This window comes from Pseudochaenichthys georgianus, chromosome 22 (assembly GCF_902827115.2).
Source record: "Pseudochaenichthys georgianus chromosome 22, fPseGeo1.2, whole genome shotgun sequence".
NCBI lineage: Eukaryota > Metazoa > Chordata > Actinopteri > Perciformes > Channichthyidae > Pseudochaenichthys > Pseudochaenichthys georgianus.
Window position 1 is genome coordinate 25,960,799 of NC_047524.1, and position 24,315 is coordinate 25,985,113.

Below are 24,315 nucleotides of genomic sequence, written 5' to 3' on the forward strand. Positions count from 1 at the left end.
CTCACCCCCCTGCCTGAAAAGCCTCCATTGAACTCCTTTGTTTACTTCTGCGACAGTGACATCACTATGTCACTGTATCACACGCTCAAACACATTGTCAAGACTATGGGGCGGGACATCTCTAAGCAGGTTGACCAATCACAGCAGAGACGGCCAGCTATCCAATCAGAGCAGACTGGGCTCTGGTTTCAGACAGAGGGTGAAAAGAGGTGCTGCAGAACAGGCAGTATGAGAAGAGTAAAGAGCTTTTGGAACATTAAAGCATGGAGACATGTTTTTCTTTGCTGTGTCATGACCCTAGCAGAGCAAAAGGCAGCCCACCTCCACAACTGGAGAATACATCATTTAAGATGCAATGCATTTGGTCCACAGCGGGCACATGATCCATGTTCACCTACGTTATTCCATAGAAAACACCACAACATTTCACTAAACACTACCGCATTTCACTAAACACTACCGCATTTCACTAAACACTACCGCATTTCACTAAACACCACATCATTTCACTAAACACTGCAGAATTTCAGGAAACATTACAGCATTTCACTAAACATCACAGCATTTTCAGAAAACAACTGCTGAAATAAATATATATAAGAAAACTCAAGATATAAGATATTCATTTTTTTTTAAATGCTACACTGAAATGTAGGTGTCACTGCCAGCGGATCTGCATTACAGCGTTACATTTTAAATTAATTCAGGTAGCACACTATGTCTTTCAACCCAAAAAGGATTTAATTAAAGTTTGTGTCAGTGAAAAATACTAAGTATCTCATTGTTAAAAACCTGCATGCTTAAAGGCTTTTCCACCTCTGGCAAGAGCCCCAATTGTGAGGTCGTCTCTGAAAACACTTTGAATCCAAACTAGTCAAATCTAAAAGGAATGCATACTGAAAATATAATATTGTCCATCATCGGCTAGAGTTAAAGAATAGAAGTAGTGCCATCAATGCAAACTCATTAATACAAAAACTCTTTAAAATGTTTTATACATGTGTCACATGTGTAACCACATTTAATAATTAAGGCTGTGACATCCTAGAGCAGGCATCCTCAAAGTCCGGACTCCGGTCCGGATCCGGACCGAACCACAACTGTCTCTGGACTCTGAGCAAATTATACTTTTCATATGTATTATCTGTGTTATCTGAGAGACATCGCCACAACGCAACGAGTCAAAATGATCCGCTATGTCCATAGACTGTAAACAGCGCTCTGCATGTCCTGTTCCACTGTCTGTGTGTGTCTGTCAACGCATTGGTCCAATCACATTCAGTATCCCGTAAGCGTTTTTTCCCCCCAGACAATCTGCGAATCAGAGGCACAGTAGGGCGGGTCTTCGCGGAATGTGGGTGGGAAAAATGTGTGTCTCGTCTCTTTCAACCTGTCTGAGTCAGAGCGAGAGTTTAAAAAAAAAAAAATTCAGAGCGAGAGTTAACAGCTCATCTAGTTCCATCTGTACTGTAGCTAGTAGCCTAGTTTCACCTACCGGGGTGGCAACTGACACCCTAAAAATAGGCCTTGCCACCCCAGCAGCTTTGTTTTGAAAGAAAAGTTGTGGCTCATCGGACATTTATGAGAGAAAGTCTCTAATGTCCGAGTGCAAGTGAATGCAGCACAAGATGCACGTCATGTAACCACTCCCCGGTCCTGGCGCGAGCGTGGACATATGATTGGCGGCGATTTCATTTGAACGGGACGGCGCAAAACGAGAAGCATTCTGACCCAAGCACTGAAGGAATGAGGTATTTGCGGTCTACACTGACAGAGAAGAGACTGTCAGTTTGGCTGCACTCAGCATTGAATCAAAACGCACTGAAGCTGTTGATCTTAATACGTTTGTGCGGCGTTTTGATGAACAAAATGGTAATCGCCGCATTCAGCTGTTACGGAGCGTCCACACTACAGCTTCAAAAATAGCTTGGAGCTGGGCGTGTCTGGAGCTTGGGGATTTTATTCAAGCAACGCGACCAACAACCAATCACATGAATCTCCCGCCCCCGACATACAAAGCAAAAACCCCCGGGGATTTTATGCGAGCAATATATATATAAACTCCCCAAACAGGCGAAAACCTACCAGTTTCCCCCACTGTCTCTGCCACCTCCCTCCATGCCTGGTTCCTCCGGTTTGTATCCCGGTAGGTGAAGAGGGTCTGGTCATACAAAACCGGGTGATTTGCTACGGCGATAGTTAGTTTCTCCTCCGACTTTTTTTGAAATATAGAAATGAACGGCGGGATATCTCTCCCAGCTTAGACGCGGTTTGATTGGCTACGGCTTGAGCTGTCAGATTTTACGAAACGGGATTTGATTGGCTGGCGCTGGCTACTCCGGAGATGGCGGAGACGGACCGCGATGCTACCCACAATCAGGGTTGGGAGGGTTACTTTGTAAATGTAATCAGTTACTGATTACTGAATACATGGCTCTGAAAGTAATCTGAATACAGTTACAGTTACGTGTCTTAAAAAAGTAATCAGATTACTTTTAGATTACTTTCTTTTTCCATCACAGGTGGGTATGTTTTGGTGAACAGGAGACACAAAAAGCAAAAGGAAACTGAACGTGTTTTACTGTTTTAATGGCTTATCAAGAGCACAACTGAAACATCACATCTGAAACGATGTAACAACATAATACACGTTTTAGGGATGCAGCTTGGGATGTGAGGAGTGAGGGACACGGCTTAGAACGGGCGTGTCACCTTCTGTCCTGCCAGTGTTAGCAGGACATTAATTTAAATGTCGAACTCGGACTTCATTTTAAGGACATTTCGGCCAGGGGTGTAGAGCTATATTTGTTTAAGCACCGGATTGGCAAAACAGGAGAGTGTGTGCACCAGTCTGCCTTGATCTATGTATTCATGGGACTCTCACAGTATCTGCTGCCCACAGCTGTTTTATAGAAGGAAAACCTGCTTCACTTCATGACATCTCTGCAGCGCCAGGAGGCAGCGGGAGGGTTAACTCAGCCTCTGAGAAGAGGAGCTCGCAGTGCCTTTCACGCACCGCCTTCACTGTGTTTACCTTCAGAAATAATCATTAGTAAGGCTAAAGAGCGGTGTGGCTGATGTGTTTTAACCACACACACCTATATATACACACACACGCGCGATTTAAACGCAGACTTTTGTTCCTCCATGTTTCGTTGTTATTGTTCCACTGAGCGGACCCGCGCTTTGTTGGCCCATCTGCGGCGGTAATAGGTTTTGTGCGCTGTGATGATTCGGCTGTACCTTTAGTAATGAATATTAAATGTTGAGAGGAAATCTTTCCACCAATAATTCCAATAAGTAAAACAAAATGTATTCACTTCAGGTTTACGAAAGTAACTGTAATCAGGTTAGTCGTTTTTCAAATGTAACGCGAGCTGAATACAGTTACTTTGATTTCTGATTACGTAACGCCGTTACATGTATTCCGTTACAATCCAACCCTGCCCACAATTCAGTTCGGCGAAAAAGCGAGGCAACGTGACGTCACCCCATTCAAAGTGAATGGGCAGATTGAAGCTGTCGACGCTGTAGTGTGGACGGGCCGTAATAGACATGTCAACTTGATGCTCTGCTCACGGATGAGCATACACAACTATTAAGATGATGACCTTACGTGTGTAAATATATTTTTTCTTTGAGGGGGTCTTCCCCCAAAAAACTGTTTTAAGTGCTGAGAAAGTCAAATAAGACGGTGTGTAAAACTACACTGCCCAGCCAACAGAAAGTAACCACTTTGATTGAACTAGGCCAGTAGGTAAGGTCTTTCCACTGGATCATAACTGAGTATAAAATAATGCATGACTGAAGTGATGGAGACCATGTTGAAGGCAAACACAAAGAGGAAATAACAGGTCAAATCAAGCAAATCCCCTCTCAGATTCCACAGCAACCAGAAGAACATACATACTGGCTGGTGATTTGATTCATCAGCTTTGTGATGGAATAAAAAAGGCACAGTGCATTTCCTTAGCTGTGGATGAGTCCACTGACACCGCTGACAATGCTCAGTTGCTGGTGTTTGTGAGTTTTTATGATGAGGCAAAGGGGGAGTTTGTTGAAGATGTGTTGGGCCTGACGAACCTCAGTGGACACACAAGGGGGCAAGACATTTATAAAGCAATAATGGGAATGCTGAATGAAAGAGGGTGCAGCTGCCTTTATTCATAACTGTGCAGCTCGTACACTGCGACTCTGAGGGGTCAAGCACAGACACAATAACAATGAAAACTGCTGCATTCAGATTATTTTTGTTTTTGCAACCTCGTGTTAAGAATCTTGTTGCAATTGTTTAAAAGTTGGACTGACCGTAATAAACGGACCTTTGTCTTATTGAAACATTTATTTTGGACCTTTAAGATTTGTATTTGAGTACCCCTGTCCTAGAGGGCATTCATTACTGTGACTGTTGCTATTTTGATAATGCGCTGCATCTTACACTGTGCAATACTCTGGCGTGCTCTGGCATTAATATACTGTAGGTATTAATTTATACTGTTCATTTCAACCTACATTCTTATTAACACTGTAGTTATTTATTTACTGTGCATTTAAACTTGCGTTTATATTCATATTATAGTTATCAATTTATATTAAACATGTCAAACTTATATATATGTATTATTATAGCGGTTCTAGTTTTTTCATGCAACTCATTTAATCATGAATCCCATTTTTTCAGCATTTTTTATTACAATATAAATACAAGTATTATTATTATTATGTAATATGTATATATATATATATATATATATATATATATATATATATTTATTTAAGATATTTTTCTATTTCTGTTTTAACATATTTGTATCATTCTAGTATAGTATGTTTTTACCGTTTTATATTTTTAATTGTATCGGTTTGTTATTTTAAACATAACCCAATTTCCCCCGGGTATCAATAAATTATTCCTGATCTTGCACCTACTGCACTGCATCAGCATTGTCGCAGAGGGATACACTGTTTTAAATGTCAGCAAGGACAAAATGCATATGCAACAAAAAGTGTGATTGGCTGAAACAGTGAGTAACATCAGGTTGTGATAAAACGATCATTTGCCAATTATACTAGAGCTGTATGGTGTCCCAACAACAATGGCAGCACAGACAGTCTAACCAAACAAAGGTCCGCTATTATTATGAAGATGTGATTATGATACCTTCAACCTGATAAGAGTGAATAGAGTTTAGCTGGAAGTATTAACCTGCAATCTAGTCGGGGTTTTCCAATAGTATCAAACATCTGAATTCATCACCAGTAACTGCACGCCTGTCTTCTCTTGTGCAATAAACTGAAACATACTGTATATTACAGATGCTGCACACGTGCTTCAAACACATAGACCATGCAGCACAGGGGGGAAACATCACAGATCAGTGAGCAGCAGCATGAAATCTGACTTATTTCAAAAACTATTTCAAAAAGGCATGAACACAATTTCATAGATGAGAGTATACTACATATGTCACTTCCCTGTGGTCAGAACAAGTCAAAGAATATATTGAAAAAGCCATGAATACAATCGAATATTAGCAAGAGGGTAACAGTAAACTGGCTAATATCTGTAACCAGACGGATAAACAATGGCTTCTAAAATTGGCCAACAGCTAGCTAGAAAGCACTAGCTGCAGCAAGCTGGCTTTTGTTGATGAGCAACATAACTATGTTCCTGATTGGCCACATGATTTGAGCCGCTAATGGCTAATTAGCTATTTGTTATTCATATTGTATGCCAGTATATTGGAAAAGACATCGGAATTCTGCATTTACCACCAGTCAAATGAGTGGGGCTGCTTTTACCCAAAAAGGGCATGTCATGATGAAATGGCAGAGATGACATACATTACATTACTTATCCAAAGTGACTTACAATAAGTACCTAAAAAGTGCCCAGATGTGTTTTTCTCATCCATGCTAAGCTAAGTAAACAGTTTTGATCATGTGCACCTGTTTGAGTGTTGTTGTGATAGGCTTCATGTTTGGAGAAAACATTTCAAATGAGCTTATTATCAGATCTGAATAAGAAATTAAAAGTGTAAAATACTGGAACATGTAGAGTAGTTACCGGGGGGCTTCTGAAGATGTAAAAATATGGTCCTCTCAGTGCCAGGAACTTGAAAGCTGAGGTTCTAGCAGCAGCGCTACCCTCAGGGCTTTCACACGCCCAGCCCATGTGAACAACCTGCAAAGGAGGACATTTGCATGTTTCCAATTGTATTTAAAGAAAAATACATACACAACAGGTATTTTCTTGCTCAATCAACGAACCAGGATAACAGTGTGTGTACAGTCAGAGATGTTGAGTTAAAGAACTACTGTACAGTGCAGTGGTGCTACAGTCCCAGCTGTTTGCAAAAGCGTACCCTTTTGTCTACCTCAGATTGAATTGGGGAGGTTTGTATCTGGATCTTTACTGAATGCACTGTACTGCTTCATTGGCTACACTTTCTAGATCTTGTGATGTATAATGCACATTCTCTTCCTGTCTCCTTCACCCCCATCTGAACGGTAAATAGGAGTTTCAAAATGTTTCCAAAGTGCTTCTCGGCTTGTTGATGAAACCGGAGCTGGAGCGCTTCGATTGTACACAGATTAAGTGATTCTTTACACCTGTTTAACATTTCCTCTATACGATGTCGTGGCTGTGAGGGATGTCCATTACACTTTTAAGTAAAGGTTTATTCTGGGCTCTCACTGCCTTTTCTGTCTGTATCTGTAAAGGCACTATCAAATAATAGTATACTTAGTTGTAACTGCTATCAGTGATATAATGTGACTTTTGTAATGAAATACAGTATGGTTTCCTGAAGATACGTCAGCATACCTGATCATCTGAAGAGCAGTATTTGTTGATAATCTTTATCTGTGAGATAAAAAAAAATACAGTTAAAAGAAGCTGTTATATATATTATTACAAAAGTTATCTTCACCCCAAAAAACACCTCAAAATAGTGTTGAGAAAGCCTTGAAATAGTCATATCACATATTGTCCACCCCTATTATATATTGTTGTTGCTGCTTGACAAAACCTGATATTTTAGGAAACTGTTTTGAATTGTTCTGCCAAAAATAGTGTATATTCATGTTTTTTCAGTATTTTCAAATGTACAACTTGAGGTCTAAGAAGACAAATAACTGAATTTGTATATACTGTAGATGTGTTATTACAAAATGCAAGTATTTCTGAACTTATTGGATCAAGTTGCACATTTCTGCACTGAACTTTTTAACATAAAAAAAACTATTACATTGAAATACAAATATATATTGGATCAGTATTTTCTAAAGTAGTTTCTTCACATTTGTATCATCATATAATAATTATTGTTTCTATTTAACACATTTCATATTTTCCTTATTCTTTCTATTCAATAATACTACATGTAGTGATTTGAGTTAATATTATGCACCAATTCACAAAAGCAAACTCCTTCTATGTGAAGTCTTACTTGGCATTGCACTGGATTCAGGTTACTGGAGAAGGCAGAACAAAACGTAAACACATCTACTATTAATTGAATGAAATGAAATGTGATAATTCCCTTATCAAATAAGACAATTATTATTTGACGACATTACCTTGGAGAGGTTCCACATAGTATATGTATTCAAAGATGTGTCTGTGTAGACTTCTTGCTCATAATCTAAACCTCACAGTAATTATTGTACACATATTGGCTGGCAAAACAAATAATGTATTTTATTGTTTTGTCTTTTAACCTTTTTTTCATTTGAAGGTTAAAATGTACTAACAAGAGGATGTCACACAATGCAATCTGAAAACCACGTTTAGGCTCCAAGAAGGTATAACGTTAGGAGTCTCTGAACTGTTGACTTCTTACTATGTATTTTGATGCTGATCAAAAATGTTGCAACGCATTGTAATACTGAGGGACCCCTGCTGTGTCAGCATATCCTGCTCAGCACGACGCCTGCTGCTGTCTCGCCTCAGTTACAAAGTGAAGGTAAATTCTCACCTGAAGAACTGTTACCCAATTAGCCACTAACAAGCTGCCGATTATTCTCGTCTCTCTAAAAGACCATTAAACAGCATCGAGCAGTCTCCCAGATGACAGTCCTTCACATTCAAAACACCCGTGGGACCCGAGGGTGTCGCCGAGTCTATTTAAAGGCTTAAGGTCATTAAAACAAAAGTTCTGCTCCCTCCGAACGCAGGCGCACAATTATATCCTGATTGGCCATTTAGCAATCACACTCCACGTCCGCAATTAGGTGATGCAGGCAGGAATGCATCACACTTTATTTTCTTTTAACGGCAGCTGCGCAATCGACATACAGTACGTCTGTGTCCTTGGCGAAAATGCATCACATCACCAGGACGATACTCAAAGTGAAACAGGAGGAAATGAGAGTGCTCATAGCGAATGACTACTACAGTCATTAATTAGGTATATGAGAGAGGCTCTTCTTGTCAGCAGAAGGGGGGGGGGGGGCCTGTGACTCAATTAGTGCTTGACGGAAAGGGTCTATTAACACCATGGTGACGGTTGGAAAACTGTGGGCGAAACATATTTATTACTTTTCTGTGTGTTCTTTATCAACACTGCTTTATTGACTTCACAAGTGGTAAACACCCCCATGTTAAGATACGACATGTTCACACAATTGTGAAAATAACAGTTTTCAACTTCGATCAAGACTCACAGAGAGATCCTATAAAGCCGTCAATGGTAAGAGGTGGACTTACATTCTCCCGTGTCAACTCGTTGATATTCGTAGATATTGCTTGGAGCCAGTCGGTGCTTTCTGCTGCAGTGCAACATTGAAGAATAGTTGTATTGGCTCCATCCAAGGCAAACACTTCAAAACAGTTGGACCTGGAGGAGAATGGAGGTCAGCGTTAGATTGTGCAGAAGATTGAAGAACATTGTGCACAAGGTGAATCTCAAAGTGCTAGTTACTTGAAGCCAGGGGGAACTTTCTGCTTCCAAGGGTCATTTCAATAACGTCCTTTAAGGGCCTTGCTAAATTATTGAGCATTTATTTATGAGACACAAAGTCCATAGTCCTGAGTTTTTTACTGTTGAGGACAGCATGTTCTAAAAGGTTTTCACAACAAATAAAAGGGTCATTGTTTTAAAGTGCTCCTCCCATGCTATGTTTAGGCATATATAATATATGCCTAAACATAGGTCGAAGATATATACAAATATATAAAAACATGTCTATGATGTGTTTTGCTCAAAATACCAAACAGATCATGCATTTTAGAAATCCCTCATACCCCTCTATTCCAGCCCTGTTAGAGAAACGCAGATTCTGGGTCCTTCTGGGAGGCGGAGCTAATGCCTGATCAGAATTCTACTGGAGGTAAAGTTAAATTCTGCTGTGATAAAACGCCATCCTGTTCTAAACCACATCAAGGATTATTTCTGAAACAGCATGGAGCTCAAATGCTTTTTCTCTTTCGGGTTTATCACAAGGTGACTTCTTTTTTTATTTCCTCCTTTTCAAACCCATGTGCTCTCCAGTACAGGTTAGCTCTGAGTGTTAGCGAGGCTTGCTAATGTAAACAAAGACCATATTATGTCCGAAACACGTCAGGCATTGTTTCTGATAGCAGCTTTTTGTGGGTCCGCCATCCGAAATTACGTCATATCGGCAGCAAATCTGGATCAGCTCGTTGTACCCCCGTTTTTAAAAGATTTGGCTACGGAGGAAAAGAGAGAGGCTTTTATTTTCTGATGCTGCGCGAGTTCCCTGACTCACCGGGGACACATATTCATGTATACTGTAAAAGACATCAAAAAGTGCATTTTGTATGATAGGTCTCCTTTAAAATGAGATTTGAAGTCCACAACCCTTTGTTTCAAAACGACAACAAAAAAACTGTTAACTGTGTGGGGGAAACTTCTGTAGCAATCGGAAACAGGACTCAGAGAGACACGGGGAGAGCTTGAGCGTTGATGGCAAACACTGGTGGTGTATTTTTGGGGTTTGCTGCACAAATTAGTCTTTTTTTTGTATTTCTGGGGATTATGTCATGTCCTCGGATAGCTCTGAGGATAAACGCAGTGTTTTTCTGACACAATTGAATTTGTCAGTAGACAGGGTGTTGATGAGGTCACCCAAAGGGATATCACACTAATCAGCAAAACATGACTTTTTGACATTTCCTTTTTAGTGCATGTGCACGCTGCTGACACTTTTAGCCTCAGAGATGCCATTTAAAAAAGGAAGCAATGTTATGTTATGGTTATCTAATGGCTGTTATATAATGGGATCATGTGCAACATTAGGGGAAATGCTAGGTAGGTAGTGCATGTGAGGAGAGGGGAGTTGTTGTGGATAAACGTGAGGTGACGGTTATTAAAAAACACAGAGGCAATGGAAGGCATGGGATGTGCAGTATGAAGAAGGAAATCACACACACACACACACACACACACACACACACACACACACACACACACACACACACACACACACACACACACACACACACACACACACACACACACACACACACACACACACACACACACACACACACACACACACACACACACACACACACACACACACACACACACACACACACACACACACACACACACACACACACACACACACACACACACACACACACACACACACACACACACACACACACACCAAAGTCAGCATTCCTTACAAATCCTCTGGTGAGCAGACATCCTTACTGTATCTGAAATAGGCTTGTTAAAATCGTATGTTCCGCATCACTTATACTTGATCAGAGTTCTTTTTTATAAACTTATGTAAGACAGAATCTACAGCATATCAGTAATATCTCTTTCTACTAAGGCGTTTCATTTTATTATCAAGATTCAACGTTAAAAAGGACAGAGCATCAACTGGCAGCATATAATTGCCTGGGAGAAGACATTAATGTATTCACACAGTAGCGGCTGTGAAGATGTCTTGCTCATCATACAGTACAGTAGGTATCACGATAATTAAAGACGGCATGTAATGCTTATTTTCAGGTTCATCATTTGTATATAGTGTCTCTCCTTTGACATGTCTCCATGCTTTAATGTTCAAAAAGCTCTTTATTTCTCTCATACTGCCTGTGCTGCAGCACCTCTTTTCACCCTCTGTCTGAAACCAGAGCCCAGTCTGCTCTGTTATCTGGCCGCCTCCGTTGTAATTGGTCAACCGTTAGAGATGTGTCAGATGTCCCGCCCCTTAGCCAATCAAGTACAATGTGTTGTTTCATATGAAGGTTACATTCCACAGAAAGATGTTACATGTAGTGTGAGAGTGGTGCGGTAATGCTGTTTCTCTAAAAGCATACCCGGAAGTTAGCATCCCAAGGGCTCATAGCAGAAAATAAGATCTGTGTCGAACAAACGTTTATGATACTTACATGTAGGTAATCTTTGCATATATATACCACCTTGTGTTTTTGAGACGTAAATGCAATTGACAGAAGTACAAATCTAACATTAGGCTATAAACAAACTACATCACGGTCACATGACTTCCCGTCACCACCGCTAAACTACAGTAAAAGGTGGCTGATGTTTTTATGACAAATTGAAGTTTCAGACATTTACCAGTGGAGTGTTTATTGACGGATTTTATGTTGTAGATCAAAACATGAACATTTCTAACCACAGAGATCATTTCAGGCATCATTCAAAACGTGTGTGACTTCTAGAATGGAACGGGAAGTTGTAAAATAGTGAATCATTTCCAGATGTTAGGACTCGTTCCTGCACCTCTCTATAAAGACTTCTTTTTAAAATACTTTGTCTGGCAAAACATCTATGTTTCTCTTACTGCAGAAATAGAGTGTGCAACTGATGAAATGATGTTAGACACAGAACCTACAGTACATCAGTAAGATCCCTTTCAATTAAAGCAAAGACCTTTGAGGGCATGCAGTGATGGGGGAATGTGCACTGAATGAAGAGCTCCAAAGGCAGAGATTCATCAAAGTGACAGACAGCTGGCGGATCACTGTCAGGAGAACACAACCCTGTCAGAAGTCGCTGCTAAAGCCTTTCCACCTTCAGTGAGCAGGACTGAAATCCTCATTGAGAGAAGGGTACAGGGAGCAGGGGATGCTGTCATACATCTGTGCCGCTCCCCAAGGCACTAACTTCTGAGCCTCGCCTGCTGACTAGGCAGGAGTACATCCATTCAGACGGACCAGGGACGTATCACCTGGTCAAAATACAGGAGGATACTTAAAGAAATTTTTTTTAGTTTTTAAATGGATGGTCGTACTACATTTTGTTATAAAATAATAAAATAAGAGTTTTTGTTTGTTTTATTTGAATGTATCAAAAGTAGAGATAGTCACAACAGCTAATAATTGTAAAGGTCCCATGACATGCTTTTCTGGTTATTACCCGTCCCCTTGTGTGTTATGTAGCTTTTTATTCATGTAAACCAGGGGTGGGAAACCTTTTTCCTCTCAAGGGCCATTTCAATTTTTTCAACATCCTCCGAGGGCCGTACAAATGATTGACCTCTGCTTAAAAATACTAAAATCACAGCCCATTAATTTGGCCTTTCTTTCATGCTGTGCAAAGAAAAAGCAACCTCTCAATCCAGATATCTTGCCATGACTCACGCATGCATGCACGCGCACGGTTGTGGCTTGACCACCAAAACAGAAAGATATGGACACTGTGTGGAAATGTATTTAGTTTCCTATCCATGTGAACATGATTTAAGTGGGGGGGACCTGTCCCTAGAGGTGGTTAGGTCCTGCTCCCCCGGGAAGATTTTTTTTTTTTTAAATGTTTAAGTTAAAAGCATCAATCTGGTGCACTTTGAGAGCAACATTAGGAGATCTATGGACACATCTCTCAATATCCATATGAAACCTAACTTTAAAACAGATTTTCTTTTCTTTATGGATATTTTACAAATCACTCCTCTTTCAAACTGTATTCTTGTTTATTAATAACAACTTTTATACCGGTTTACTTTATTCTCTTATTTTTTTATAACTATAATGATCATATAAAGATGTGCCTTTACCTCACTGGTTGGAGAAAAAGCTTCCTATATTCGTTAGCATAGCTAGCTAACCAGATGCTAATAACATCAAAGTTATTGACTGTATGATCAGTATGACAGATCGCCACTGGGCTTTCAACTAAGACACAGCCACGCAAACACTGCAGCATGTGTACGGCTCCTTATGGGTACTGACATTTTTGGAAGTGCCGGAGCGGGGGGGGGGGGGGGGGGGCAGGAGCTCCAACAAGGCGTTTAGGACAGAGAGTCAATACACATACTATACAGAGATGCTGTATGAGAAACCAATGTGAATTTAGAACATTGAACAATGTAAATCTATTCTAGTAGACCTCAACAATGGAATTATGATTAGTAGAAATGGCCATGACACGTTTTTTGGTTCAGCTGTTATTTATGATATGAATGGCAATGAGAGGGAACATGTCTTCCACTTAGTGAGGCAAGGAAACAGGCAAGCTTTAGGCTATTTAGTTTTCACCACAATTTATGATAAAAAATGTGTGTGCTTTTGATTCCCAATGCATTTGAACTTTAAATCAATGAAACTGATTGTAGTAACACCCAAAACAGACTGCATTATCAAAGCCACGACTAGGACGGTATGCAAATTATTAAACACTTTTACATAATAAACCATTTAATTTCCCTTTCAAATGTATCCGTTTGGACAGCTTAAACAAGAGGCTGAGAACGTCTCACTGTCAGACCGAGGAGTCTGGTCTGACATATCGGCCTTGCCAGGAGAATCTGTGCACGGACAGGAAAGGAGGTCTGCTCTCTGATTTTTCTCTGTCAGCCTACCACGTGGCCTTGTCTCAAGAATATGAACAAAGGAACAAGTTCCACCTCATGGAATGCATTTCAATTGGGTAAAAGAGAGAAACACTTTGGGAAAACGATTTGTCATGCCATCTGGGAGCATCTGTACCAGCCAGGATCACTTAAAGGGTGTATAATCTATCAGACACTGACAACACAGTCTGAGGTCATTAGATGAGTCAACAATTCTTCCCAACAACACTAATGGTAGCTCCTCATGATTATATATTACGAAGCACAACTTCAACAAGGAATGATTTGTGGCTTTAAGTTACGTTATGTAAACTTGAACATGCAGCTGCTTGCAAATGTGTTTGTAAACCAAAATTAGAAATGTTGGGTAAATGAACTGCCCTGCAATAATACCATCAACGTTTTGTTAACTCATACGGAAAAAACAATGTACAATAGGACTACAAATAAAACGTATGGAAGATTCTAATACGGTATATAAAGACACCCCAAGTTCAAAGTCAGTAGAGAGAAAATATAGTTGCGAGATATTGCCGTGAACACATTCGGGAGAATTGTCAAGTTTAAGGTATATAAACTCCACAAGTCTTAGTTGTAGTTTATAGCTGCGTTGTCATATATTTCACATTGCTATTTATTTCACATTATTATGCGTATGTCATAGACAAAGATGATAACAGTACTCAATTAAACTCATAAAGGATGGTTATTAATGAGCTAACATAGTGATGCTTCGTCTCAAATACCATAATACGTATACGTACATTTGCTATTTCTTTGTGCATAAAGTGTATCAATAGGAAGGAAAGCAAAATGAACTTTGAGTACCAGATGGTGCACTCATAATGATTCAAAAGTTAAGTGTGGAACGCTGGACACTTCTCACAATGAATGGTCACCATATTGGCTACTAATCTAGCAGCGTGTGTGGTTGCTCTGAAACACAGCAATATACAAATGTAAGTTCTACTTAAGGTTTTTTATTTTAAGTGACATTTTTAATCTGGTGTTAAAAAGAAGCCACAGGTATTTGTTTAGGGTAAATTGAGCAGTGTAAGGATTTGGTACCACAAACGATTGTTGCTAACTAGTTAGCTAATTAGCTACTGGTTGGTGCTAGCTAGCTAACAGCAGCGATAGTCAATTCCAGTTAGGGCACAGCAGTTTGTGCAATTTAAGACAGAATTACTTGGTTGAAATTCATACACTAAATTATGAACATAGAAAATGAACTAAGAGAAGTATCCTGATTGAGACACTATATTAGGCCCAATTCCAAACCACACCCGACCCACTCCCCCTCAGTGATGGAGTGAACTCCGTCTGTCGTCTCACTCGCAGCTGAACGAGGCTCCCTTCCTCCAGGTGGAGGGTGTAAAAACAGCAGCAAGCTTTGGGACGAACTCCCCTCTCTCTGGCAGAAACAGCAAATGCCGTACATTTTCGTAACAACAGTTTCAAATCAGCATCTCTTGGATTAAAAAAATAATAATAATAAAACTCAAAATCTTTAATGGTGTTTATTTTTGTAAACCACTTTTTGTTTTAAAATCTCATGTTTATAAGCTGCTTGGTTTTTGCAACAGTCCCTGAAAATATAAACAACAGTATAATAAAATTCACACAATTAACGTTTTCTAGACTAAACATGGGTAGCCTATATGATCCTGAGTTAAAAACAATACGAGGTAACATGAAGTTGTTAACATCTGTATGACGATATTAAATGCCTATCTTGTTGTGCAGCTTATCAGTGAATGTTTGCAGGAACAGTTTGTAAACAGCGTTTCCTGACGAACACACAGCATTGAGTCTGGTCTGAGCAGCAGGTGAAGTCAGGACCCATGCAGACTCGCTGTTTGAGGGCTTGATAACACAACACCCCTCCACACTCGTTGGTTTTGGAGCAGCACTTAATGTTCGATCCCGTTTGAATTGTGCCACGAATTACACATATGATGTTTGTCAATCTTAAAAAATAATTTCCATGTCAAAAAAGTCACGATTTGTCTTAAAACTGTCAAGATAGTGAATAGTGAAATATAAGACTATGAAAAATACGCAACTAGAAAGACTACAAATCCCAGAGTGAATTTAGCTAGCATTAACGTTACACCGAAACCTTGTAAAGCCGGTCTCGCATGCTGGCTCTTACGTAACCGACTAACTCCCCTTTTGTGTATGCACAGCTCTCAACATGCCCAGACAGTGATTTTCACCTCTTTTAATACTTTGCGCTTCATTCTGAAAGAAAGAGGTGAAATGTGCCAACGTGACGGCCGTCTTGGTGACGTATGCGAGACCAGAGATGCAGTTCATTGAGCGGTTTCACACAAAAAAAATGTGGTCCCCCGGACCGAAGCTTAACATTTCAATTAAAAAATGTCTTCAATATTTCACTCTGCACCTAAACTGTTTATTGGACTTAGTATTGCAGAAGTGTTGATTTATCCAAATGAAGCCCAGAGGTAAACAGGAAGTCCTTCCTGAGGTTATGGACTGTGCTACAGACGGACAACAGCTGCTATACTGTAAGCTAATGTAGAAATACAGGAGTAGAAATGTATAGTACATTGTGTGGTAGCTTTTTATATATTTTTGTGTGCACTATTGAGTTTATACTGAACAACAGAACATATCCTAATAAAATAACCCCAGTAGATTTGGTCTAAAACTGCCACAGAGGATAGTAATGTCTTGAGTACAGGTGAAACTAAGGTTTACATTTCAGCAGCCTTGAGCAACAATAAATAGTTGTTATTGTAATTATGTTGTTCTTCTGTAATTCTCAACAACATTTCACCTCTTTGGAAACATCCTTCTACAGTACAGCATTTTGTCATATCATGGGCAGCTGTCAAAAGTGGGTGATACCTAATGAGGCATCCAATAAACAAGTTTAATGAACATTTCTAATTAACTCAGCAAAGCAGAGTTCCATTATCTATTTATCGTCATGTACCTGCAATTCTTGAACTGTGCAACTAGACACACCCTGAAGAGACTTCTGCTCAGTCAGAATGTGTGAAGTGATACAGAATATAGGAAGGTGAATCATTTCCAATTTGAACAATAAAAAAACCAATTAGAAAATATTTAATTATATATTTCTGAGTAAGGTGAATTATTTCCAATTTGTATGAAAAACAATTAGTTAAGATTTAATGATATATTTCATTAGCATCCCTGTTTGCACTAAACCATCCATTGTTACCCAGACCATACACAAACGGACTCAATAAGGTCGGTTTAGACTGGAAAAGCATCAAAAATGATAAAAACCATATATAAAAGGTGTTCACCTCTTATCGTCAGACTTTCTTAATTACAATTCTGTAATAAGTGTCAGTCATTCATTGGTCTAGCCCGGACAAATAGCGTGGGCTGGAATAACTAAATGTGATTCAGCCTTGAGAATAAGATGCTCTATAGCAGGAATGTGCAACTTTTATGGTGGTGGGGGCCACATAATGTATGTACTGTCCACCAGGGGGCCGCAGATTCACTTGGAACACACACAAAAACTCCATGTGTTGTATGTAATTATTAACAAATATACTAAGTCTGACATCTTCATTGACATTTTACAATTTTACAATCAACATCCTCTAATAATCTTGCTAAACAAATATCAGTTCTCAGAAAAGTTATTTAATTTTTACAAGTGGCATGTTTGTATTAAACAGGTTATTTAACAGTGGAATAAAACTATTTTAAACTATTGGAAAGCACGGAAAATGTGTGTGCATTGAGATTAACCATTACGATGATATAAACATGAAGTCATGAACACTAACCCATACATTAGTTGTCTAACTTGAACCTAGGACACTTGTAGCCTGTCTCTGCATTCCCAACCCAGTCTCATAAAAAAACGTGTAATAACTACGTTGGTCCACAACGTAGGACGTAGTATTTCTACAAAAACGCCTCTGAAATTGTAAGATCCCTACCTTTTTTTTTCACCATTCATTCCAATGGCTGGCGTCTATGTCACGTGATCTTCACATTTGTCCCTGCAGAAGAAAAAAAACATGGCCGAACTTCGTTTTATTCTCGGTGTAAAATGCCTATTTTAAAGTTAGTTTGGCCATTAAAATGCCTTTTGATGTCATTTGATGCGAGAAATATGAGTTGTTATTTCAGATTATGTGTGCAGTGGATGTACATGATCTTTAGTTTGCTAGTTATTACGAAGATTACTTCAGGAAATTGTGTCGATACAACGTTTTCATTGTTACCAAGGTGGTTGCTAGGGACGCTGCTATCGATATTATTTCTGTTATGTTGTCTAACAGTTTAATGGTGAAATCTTTATTGCTACCCCCTTCCCCGTCAATGTATAGTGTTGGTCCACAGCGCAAACGTATTAGTTTAACAAAATCCGCATCTAAAATTGTGGCATAGATACGTTATTTTCCGCTGTGCAATTCCAGTCTCACATCTCACATCACATCGTCATAAACAAATACTGGAAACAGACCGAAAACACTTTATTCCGAGTGTGCTTGCTTTTCTCTTTGAAAGTCATCACATAACGGCATTGTAATACACGGTTCTGCTGCATTACATATTACATATCTGCCGTAGTTCTCTATTTCTAGAGCCCTGATGAGAAGACTTCTAGACAAAGATGAGGAACTGCCGCCAACACTGAAAACGTGACGTGGATCATAAATATATCAGCCATTAAACAACATCTTACATTTCTTTTCACACAATACGTCTCCTTGCAGTATCAACACTAATTCGGCTCACTTTTATATTTGATCCAATTGGTAGATAGGCTGTATTTACACCATAAAGGTGCACAGCTGATATAAAGGGACACCTAGTGGTTAAAGCATGTTATTGAATTTCATTATTTTTATTATTAGATATTAATAGGATCTCTATAAAGTGTATTCATTACTCGTTATTCTCTACTAATAATTAATTAAAGACTGTATATAATGACTATTTTGCACATCCTTTTCAATATTTCCTAAGGTTTATTGACATATCATATACACAAACGGTGTAGTTATGCAATGAATGAAACACTTTGTGTATACCTCCAGCAATGTTAACTATGTTGAAGCACTTATTTTAACTGATATTATACATATGTATTATACTCTTATAAGATGTATGTAGATAGTATAAGAAATGTGCAGAATACGACAGTTTAATGGTGGAGGTACACATATTGATAGATGTCTTGTAATGCACTGTTGAGGAACCTGCGACCAAAGTGTTTCATCTCCGGCCTTGTCAGGTATTGAACAATCAATAAATAAAGAACACAGAATTATTAAATATAAAACACAGAATTTATGTGATTATACTAAATGATTTACAAATAATCACCACTGCATATTTACAACTGTTACACATGCTGATGTAACGCAAATGTTTCCAACTTGGGATCAATAAAGTATATCTTATCTTAAGATGATCGATGGCTACTGCCATATTTGCAAAATGTGCATCTGAACCTTGACAAGTGCATGTTTCAGGCTCATCAATGAACAACAGGAGGGGTCACAGACATAAGACCAGCTGTTAAAATAAAGCTCTTCTGACCTTAGCTGGCATGTGTGTATATATATTAATGCTGCCCATAATGGGCACAAGCAATTTTCACCCATTTATTAATTATATGTTTTAAATGTGAGTGTTTCCTATCCCCTAAACATCCAGGGATGTACACAGTTTAATACTGGCAACTTCTTATTATGGGAAATACGAAAACGTCTTTTAAAGGGGAAAGGAAACACCAATTACAGTTATAATATTCCGGTAGTTTATTCATTTTACAATGGATATTGATCGTAATATTTATTGTATATGATATTACTCGCCAAAAGAAAATTAATTATCCGCCGGCCGGGTGGGGAATTCCGGGACCAGGCCGCCGCCATTAGGGGAGTCCCAAATGGTGACGTCACTGGCTGTGTTTTCGCTCCACCAGAAGTCAACACAACGTAGCAGATATGGCAGCGATGGAGGAATTTTGCAATGAGATCGACGTTTTGAACGATGAATTTGACTATTCGTCGGGAGATGACATTGATGTGGAAGCATCTACAGTTACCAGGCATCCCATGGCCTATGCTTATGAACCGATTCGGTCGAATAGAGTGGCATACGATCCGGAATAAAAAAATTAAAAAAACACAATGCTAACAGTGAGCCTCTGAATTAGCCCCGAGCGAAAATGCTAACCTATTACTGCACCGAAAATCACTCCTAGCTCCCTTATCACTTATCCTAGCCGCACATCCAACGCATCGTTTATGATCGCAAGGAGACACAGAATCTAACGGTGCCCACCTCAACACTGAAAGATACAAACTCGCGAGGTTATCCACAAAAACGTACATCAAAACAAGTGGCGCTAGGTACTAACATACGCCAGGCTAACGGCTTACCTTCCTCATTGTCTGGTCTAAACTGGTCTTCAATGGCATTACAACGATAAAAACGATGATGTAGTTAATCCATAGGTTAATATCCAATGGGGCTGTGTCCCCTTTGAAATGTTCTGATAATCTATAAGCAATACAACTGCAATTCCGTTATCTGCTGTCCGCTCTGGGTCCTGCAATACCATCCATTGATAGCAATACTAGCCTTTTTAGGGCTGTTTTCGATAGATGAGCGTGTGTATGCCAGTTTAATTAGTTGAGCTATAGAACACCCCCAATTCTCTATTGTGCATCATAATAATAGCTACCATTTAGTTTGGACGCGATTGCGTTAATTAATAAGGTCACACTGTGTCAGTAAATACATGTGTGAGCTAGTAATCTGGTAGTGCTGCAATATTTACCTCTCTCTCGGCAGCTGAAGCAACTCGTTTGGTGGCTCAAACTTCACGTTTGTTGACACTGTCATTGTCTTGCGCGGCCGACGTGCTGGGACGGTCGGTGTTCCCGACTGCATACGTTGAGAAATCGAATATTGTGGGAACAGATCCTGGCTTCAAATCCAATGTTTTGTATTGAACCAGGCATCCAGACTGGACTTTGAGCAGCTTCTCATCCTTTAGTGGCAGCCTATGGAAATGTACTTCTTCCTTCTTTGTATAAAATCCATTTGTGCAGCCTGGGGCAATACAATAAACTCCTGACGACGACCGTTTTCTTGTAATGTAAACTACTGGTGCATTGCACGCCATGTTGTTTGTTATTGAGCTTTGGCCCAGGAAGCCAGTCAGTGACGTCACTGGAAAAGTCCCGGAGCAATGGAAGCGCCCATGGTCATTAGGCACGTATTTCAAAAAGTAAATTCGCGTATCTCGATCGTTTACATTGGAAATAGACTAGATAAATACATTTCCTAATGGTAATATTGTCGCATGGAAAGCAGTTTGAAAAGTGTTTCCATTTCCCTTTAAAACTACAACTCCCAGTAGAGACGTGCCATAGAACATGTTGCGAACATGGTTGCGAAACACAATAGCCAGCATGTGTAGTTCTGGGGACGGGGTGGGGGAGGGGGGGACGCGGTGGACCCGTTCAAATCCAGTTTTGGACAGTCTGCCGTGGTTCCATCTCATTTCAAGTGCTGTTCGACGCTCGGCACACTCTCCAATCACAGAGCTTGAGGACTATCACGGGGTTTGTCAAGCGAAGCGGAGAGAATACTTACTTCCGGGTGTAATATTCTGTAAAGCAAATTAGCTGCTCCGACCCTCGGTCCTGAAGGACTCCAACTTGTGTTTATTAATCAAACAAATAAATAAACACAAGGATAATTATGTGTTATTGTTGAGTAAATGGAGAATTGCACAGCGGAAAATAACGTATCTATGCCACACTTTTAGATGCGGATTTTGTTAAACTAATACGTTTGCGCTGTGGACCAACACTATACATTGACGGGGAAGGGGGTAGCAATAAAGATTACACCATTAAACCGTTACACAACATAACAGAAATAATATCGATAGCAGCGTCCCTAGCAACCACCTTGGTAACAATGAAAACGTTGTATCGACACAATTTCCTGAAGTAATCTTCGTAATAACTAGCAAACTAAAGATCATGTACATCCACTGCACACATAATCTGAAATAACAACTCATATTTCTCGCATCAAATGACATCAAAAATGCATTTTAATGGCCAAACTAACTTTAAAATAGGCATTTTACACCGAGAATAAAACGAAGTTCTGCCATGTTTTTTTTCTTCTGCAGGGACAAATGTGAATGTGATCACGTGACATAGACGCCAGCCATTGGAATGAATGGTGAAAAAAAACGTAAGGATCTTACAATTTCAGAGGCGTTTTTGTAGAAATACTACGTCCTACGCTGTGGACCAACGTAGTTATTACACGTTTTTTTGTGAGACTGGGTTGGCATTCCCCTTATTCCACAATAAGGGGAATGTCAACACAGACACCTGTCAGCCCGCACTCTGCTGTTCCTCAGCGCCGCTCCCCCTCCCTCTCTCCCACTGAAATTATGAATGAAAAGCATATAGTAATCATAGATAACACGGCAGGGTCCGTGACAGTTTGTTTTCATCTGATTTCAAATAAACAAAGTCTTGGTTTTTAGAATATTAAACTTGTTTCGCCAAGTTTAATATTTTAAACTTTTGCCCATCCCTGCTCTATAGGAAGCTATGACTGCGATGCCGTCTGTATTTCTGTAAAATGATTCACCTCTAAGGTTGATTTGTGTCTCAGTTGAGAGGATAAAAATGCTTAAACAACTGAAAATCACTACAAAAAAGGGACATGTATAAAACGCTAATGCATTAAGAAGTTTGACCGGTGTTCACAGTCACACCTTCCATCACGGCTGAAGTGACCTTTTAAGCCGTTTATGCCTGTGCATAGATATTGGCTTTAACGTCCCTTCGCTTAAATAAAGAGTGCTCGCTAAGCCAACAACTGTGCTCTGTGAACTGTGTTACCTCGGAGGTGAATTATATCACGCAGGATTACCCTTACCTTAATTTATTGGTGCCCGCTTTGTATCTGGAGACTCTGGCCATCAGCAGGGGCAGGGAGACGGCATCCAGCCAGCGCTTCTCATACTTTGGTTCATTAGCTGAGGGCGAAGGGGGCGATGGAGCCTGCGTGGAATACATAAACAATGCGATGAGCTTTCTGCTTCTTTTGATCATCGAAGACCTGGTCTCGATGAAACACTTGCACCACTTACATGATCAAAGAAATCCTTTCTTAACCAGCTGTACAGACGAAGAAAAGAAACATCGCTCTTTGACAGTGAGAATTGCTTTAAGGATAACACCTGCATCTTTAATCATTATAGCCTAATTAAAGTCCTGACCTGCTCCTGCATACACTCAGAGGCCCAATTCCAAATCGACCCCTAGACCCTCCTACTCCGTGACGGAGTGAACCCCGTCTGGTGTCTGAATGAGGCTCTTTCTTTAAAGTGGAGGGTGTAAATACAGCGGTAAGCTTCGGTACAAACGCATCCCCCCTGTCGAGGAAAAACAGGCACTGTCCTTACTTCTCTTAACCCTGGTTGGAAATCAGCAGCTTTCAGTTGATAGCAATTACAATAGAACTCTATTTTACAATCTGTATGTTTCATCCTTATCTATCTATGATTAATAAAAATGTGTTAGTATTGAGGTGAGAGTTTGTGATCATTCTATACTTTCAGTTATATATTGTTTCATCCGTTCAGTTTTTCTGTCATGTATTATGCAAAAGAGGCTCCTTATTTAAGCTAGAGGCTTTAAACACATTTTAGGGCGAACTCCCCTCTCTCTGGCAGAAACAGGAACTGTCGTACATTTTCTTGACCACAGTTAAGAATTTGCATTTCTCTGACAAATTTTTTTTTTTTTTATCAAAAAGGTACAACAATCTTAAGAGGAGTTTGGCTGTTCTCGTTTACATCTGAATTAATGAGCTGCTGGGTTTTTTCTGTTAATATACAGAGTGACAATCAAATGCACATGTCTACAATTTTCTAGACTAGGCATATGATCCTCAGTAAAAAAAAAAATGTCAACGTTATACATGTGTAAACATTTAAACTTAAAAAAAAAATGCAAATCATGCAAACGGCATAGGGCAGAAAGTTAAGTTAGGTGCAGACTTCCTGTTGCAGGGTTAAATAACTTCCACTCTTTATTAGTTGTTTTGAAATGGCACTTAATTTGGTGGACCCTCCACATGAACACGCAGGATAAAAGTGGGTGGGGGGAGGTGTAGGGATCAGTTTGTAAATGGGCCATAATCTTCCATCTTCCTTTTTATTGCAGGTTTGTCTCACCTCAGGTTAAAGAATGACTTTCAAAATCACATTACAAACGGTGGCGTTTGGAAGTTTCCACCATGTGTAGTCATCAAGTGGACTGTAAAGTAGAAGTTTTTTATTTGGGTATTGTTAGAAATTATCAATGTTTTATGGCATAATGTACCTTAAACATACCGTCAGTTTAAATGATATTTTATTCTGGAAGAAACCGGAAGTTCTCAATACCAAGTTTTTATTCTGAAAATCCTTCATTACGACATCCGGGACTACCGCCCATTAGT

At 39.5% G+C, this 24,315-nt stretch overlaps 1 protein-coding gene across 1 annotated transcript in view; it reads right to left on the reverse strand.

Annotated features, from left to right (window-relative positions):
- The window catches only part of sntg2 (syntrophin, gamma 2), a 211,933-nt gene that overhangs the window by 48,852 nt on the left and 138,766 nt on the right, over nucleotides 1-24,315 (reverse strand). The window contains exons 9-12 of the mRNA XM_034110992.2: nucleotides 22,747-22,871; nucleotides 8,711-8,840; nucleotides 6,827-6,865; nucleotides 6,068-6,184 (exon numbers count right to left, since the gene is read on the reverse strand). Of these exons, the coding sequence (XP_033966883.1) occupies nucleotides 6,068-6,184; nucleotides 6,827-6,865; nucleotides 8,711-8,840; nucleotides 22,747-22,871 (411 nt within the window). The remainder of the gene's footprint in view (nucleotides 1-6,067; nucleotides 6,185-6,826; nucleotides 6,866-8,710; nucleotides 8,841-22,746; nucleotides 22,872-24,315) is intronic.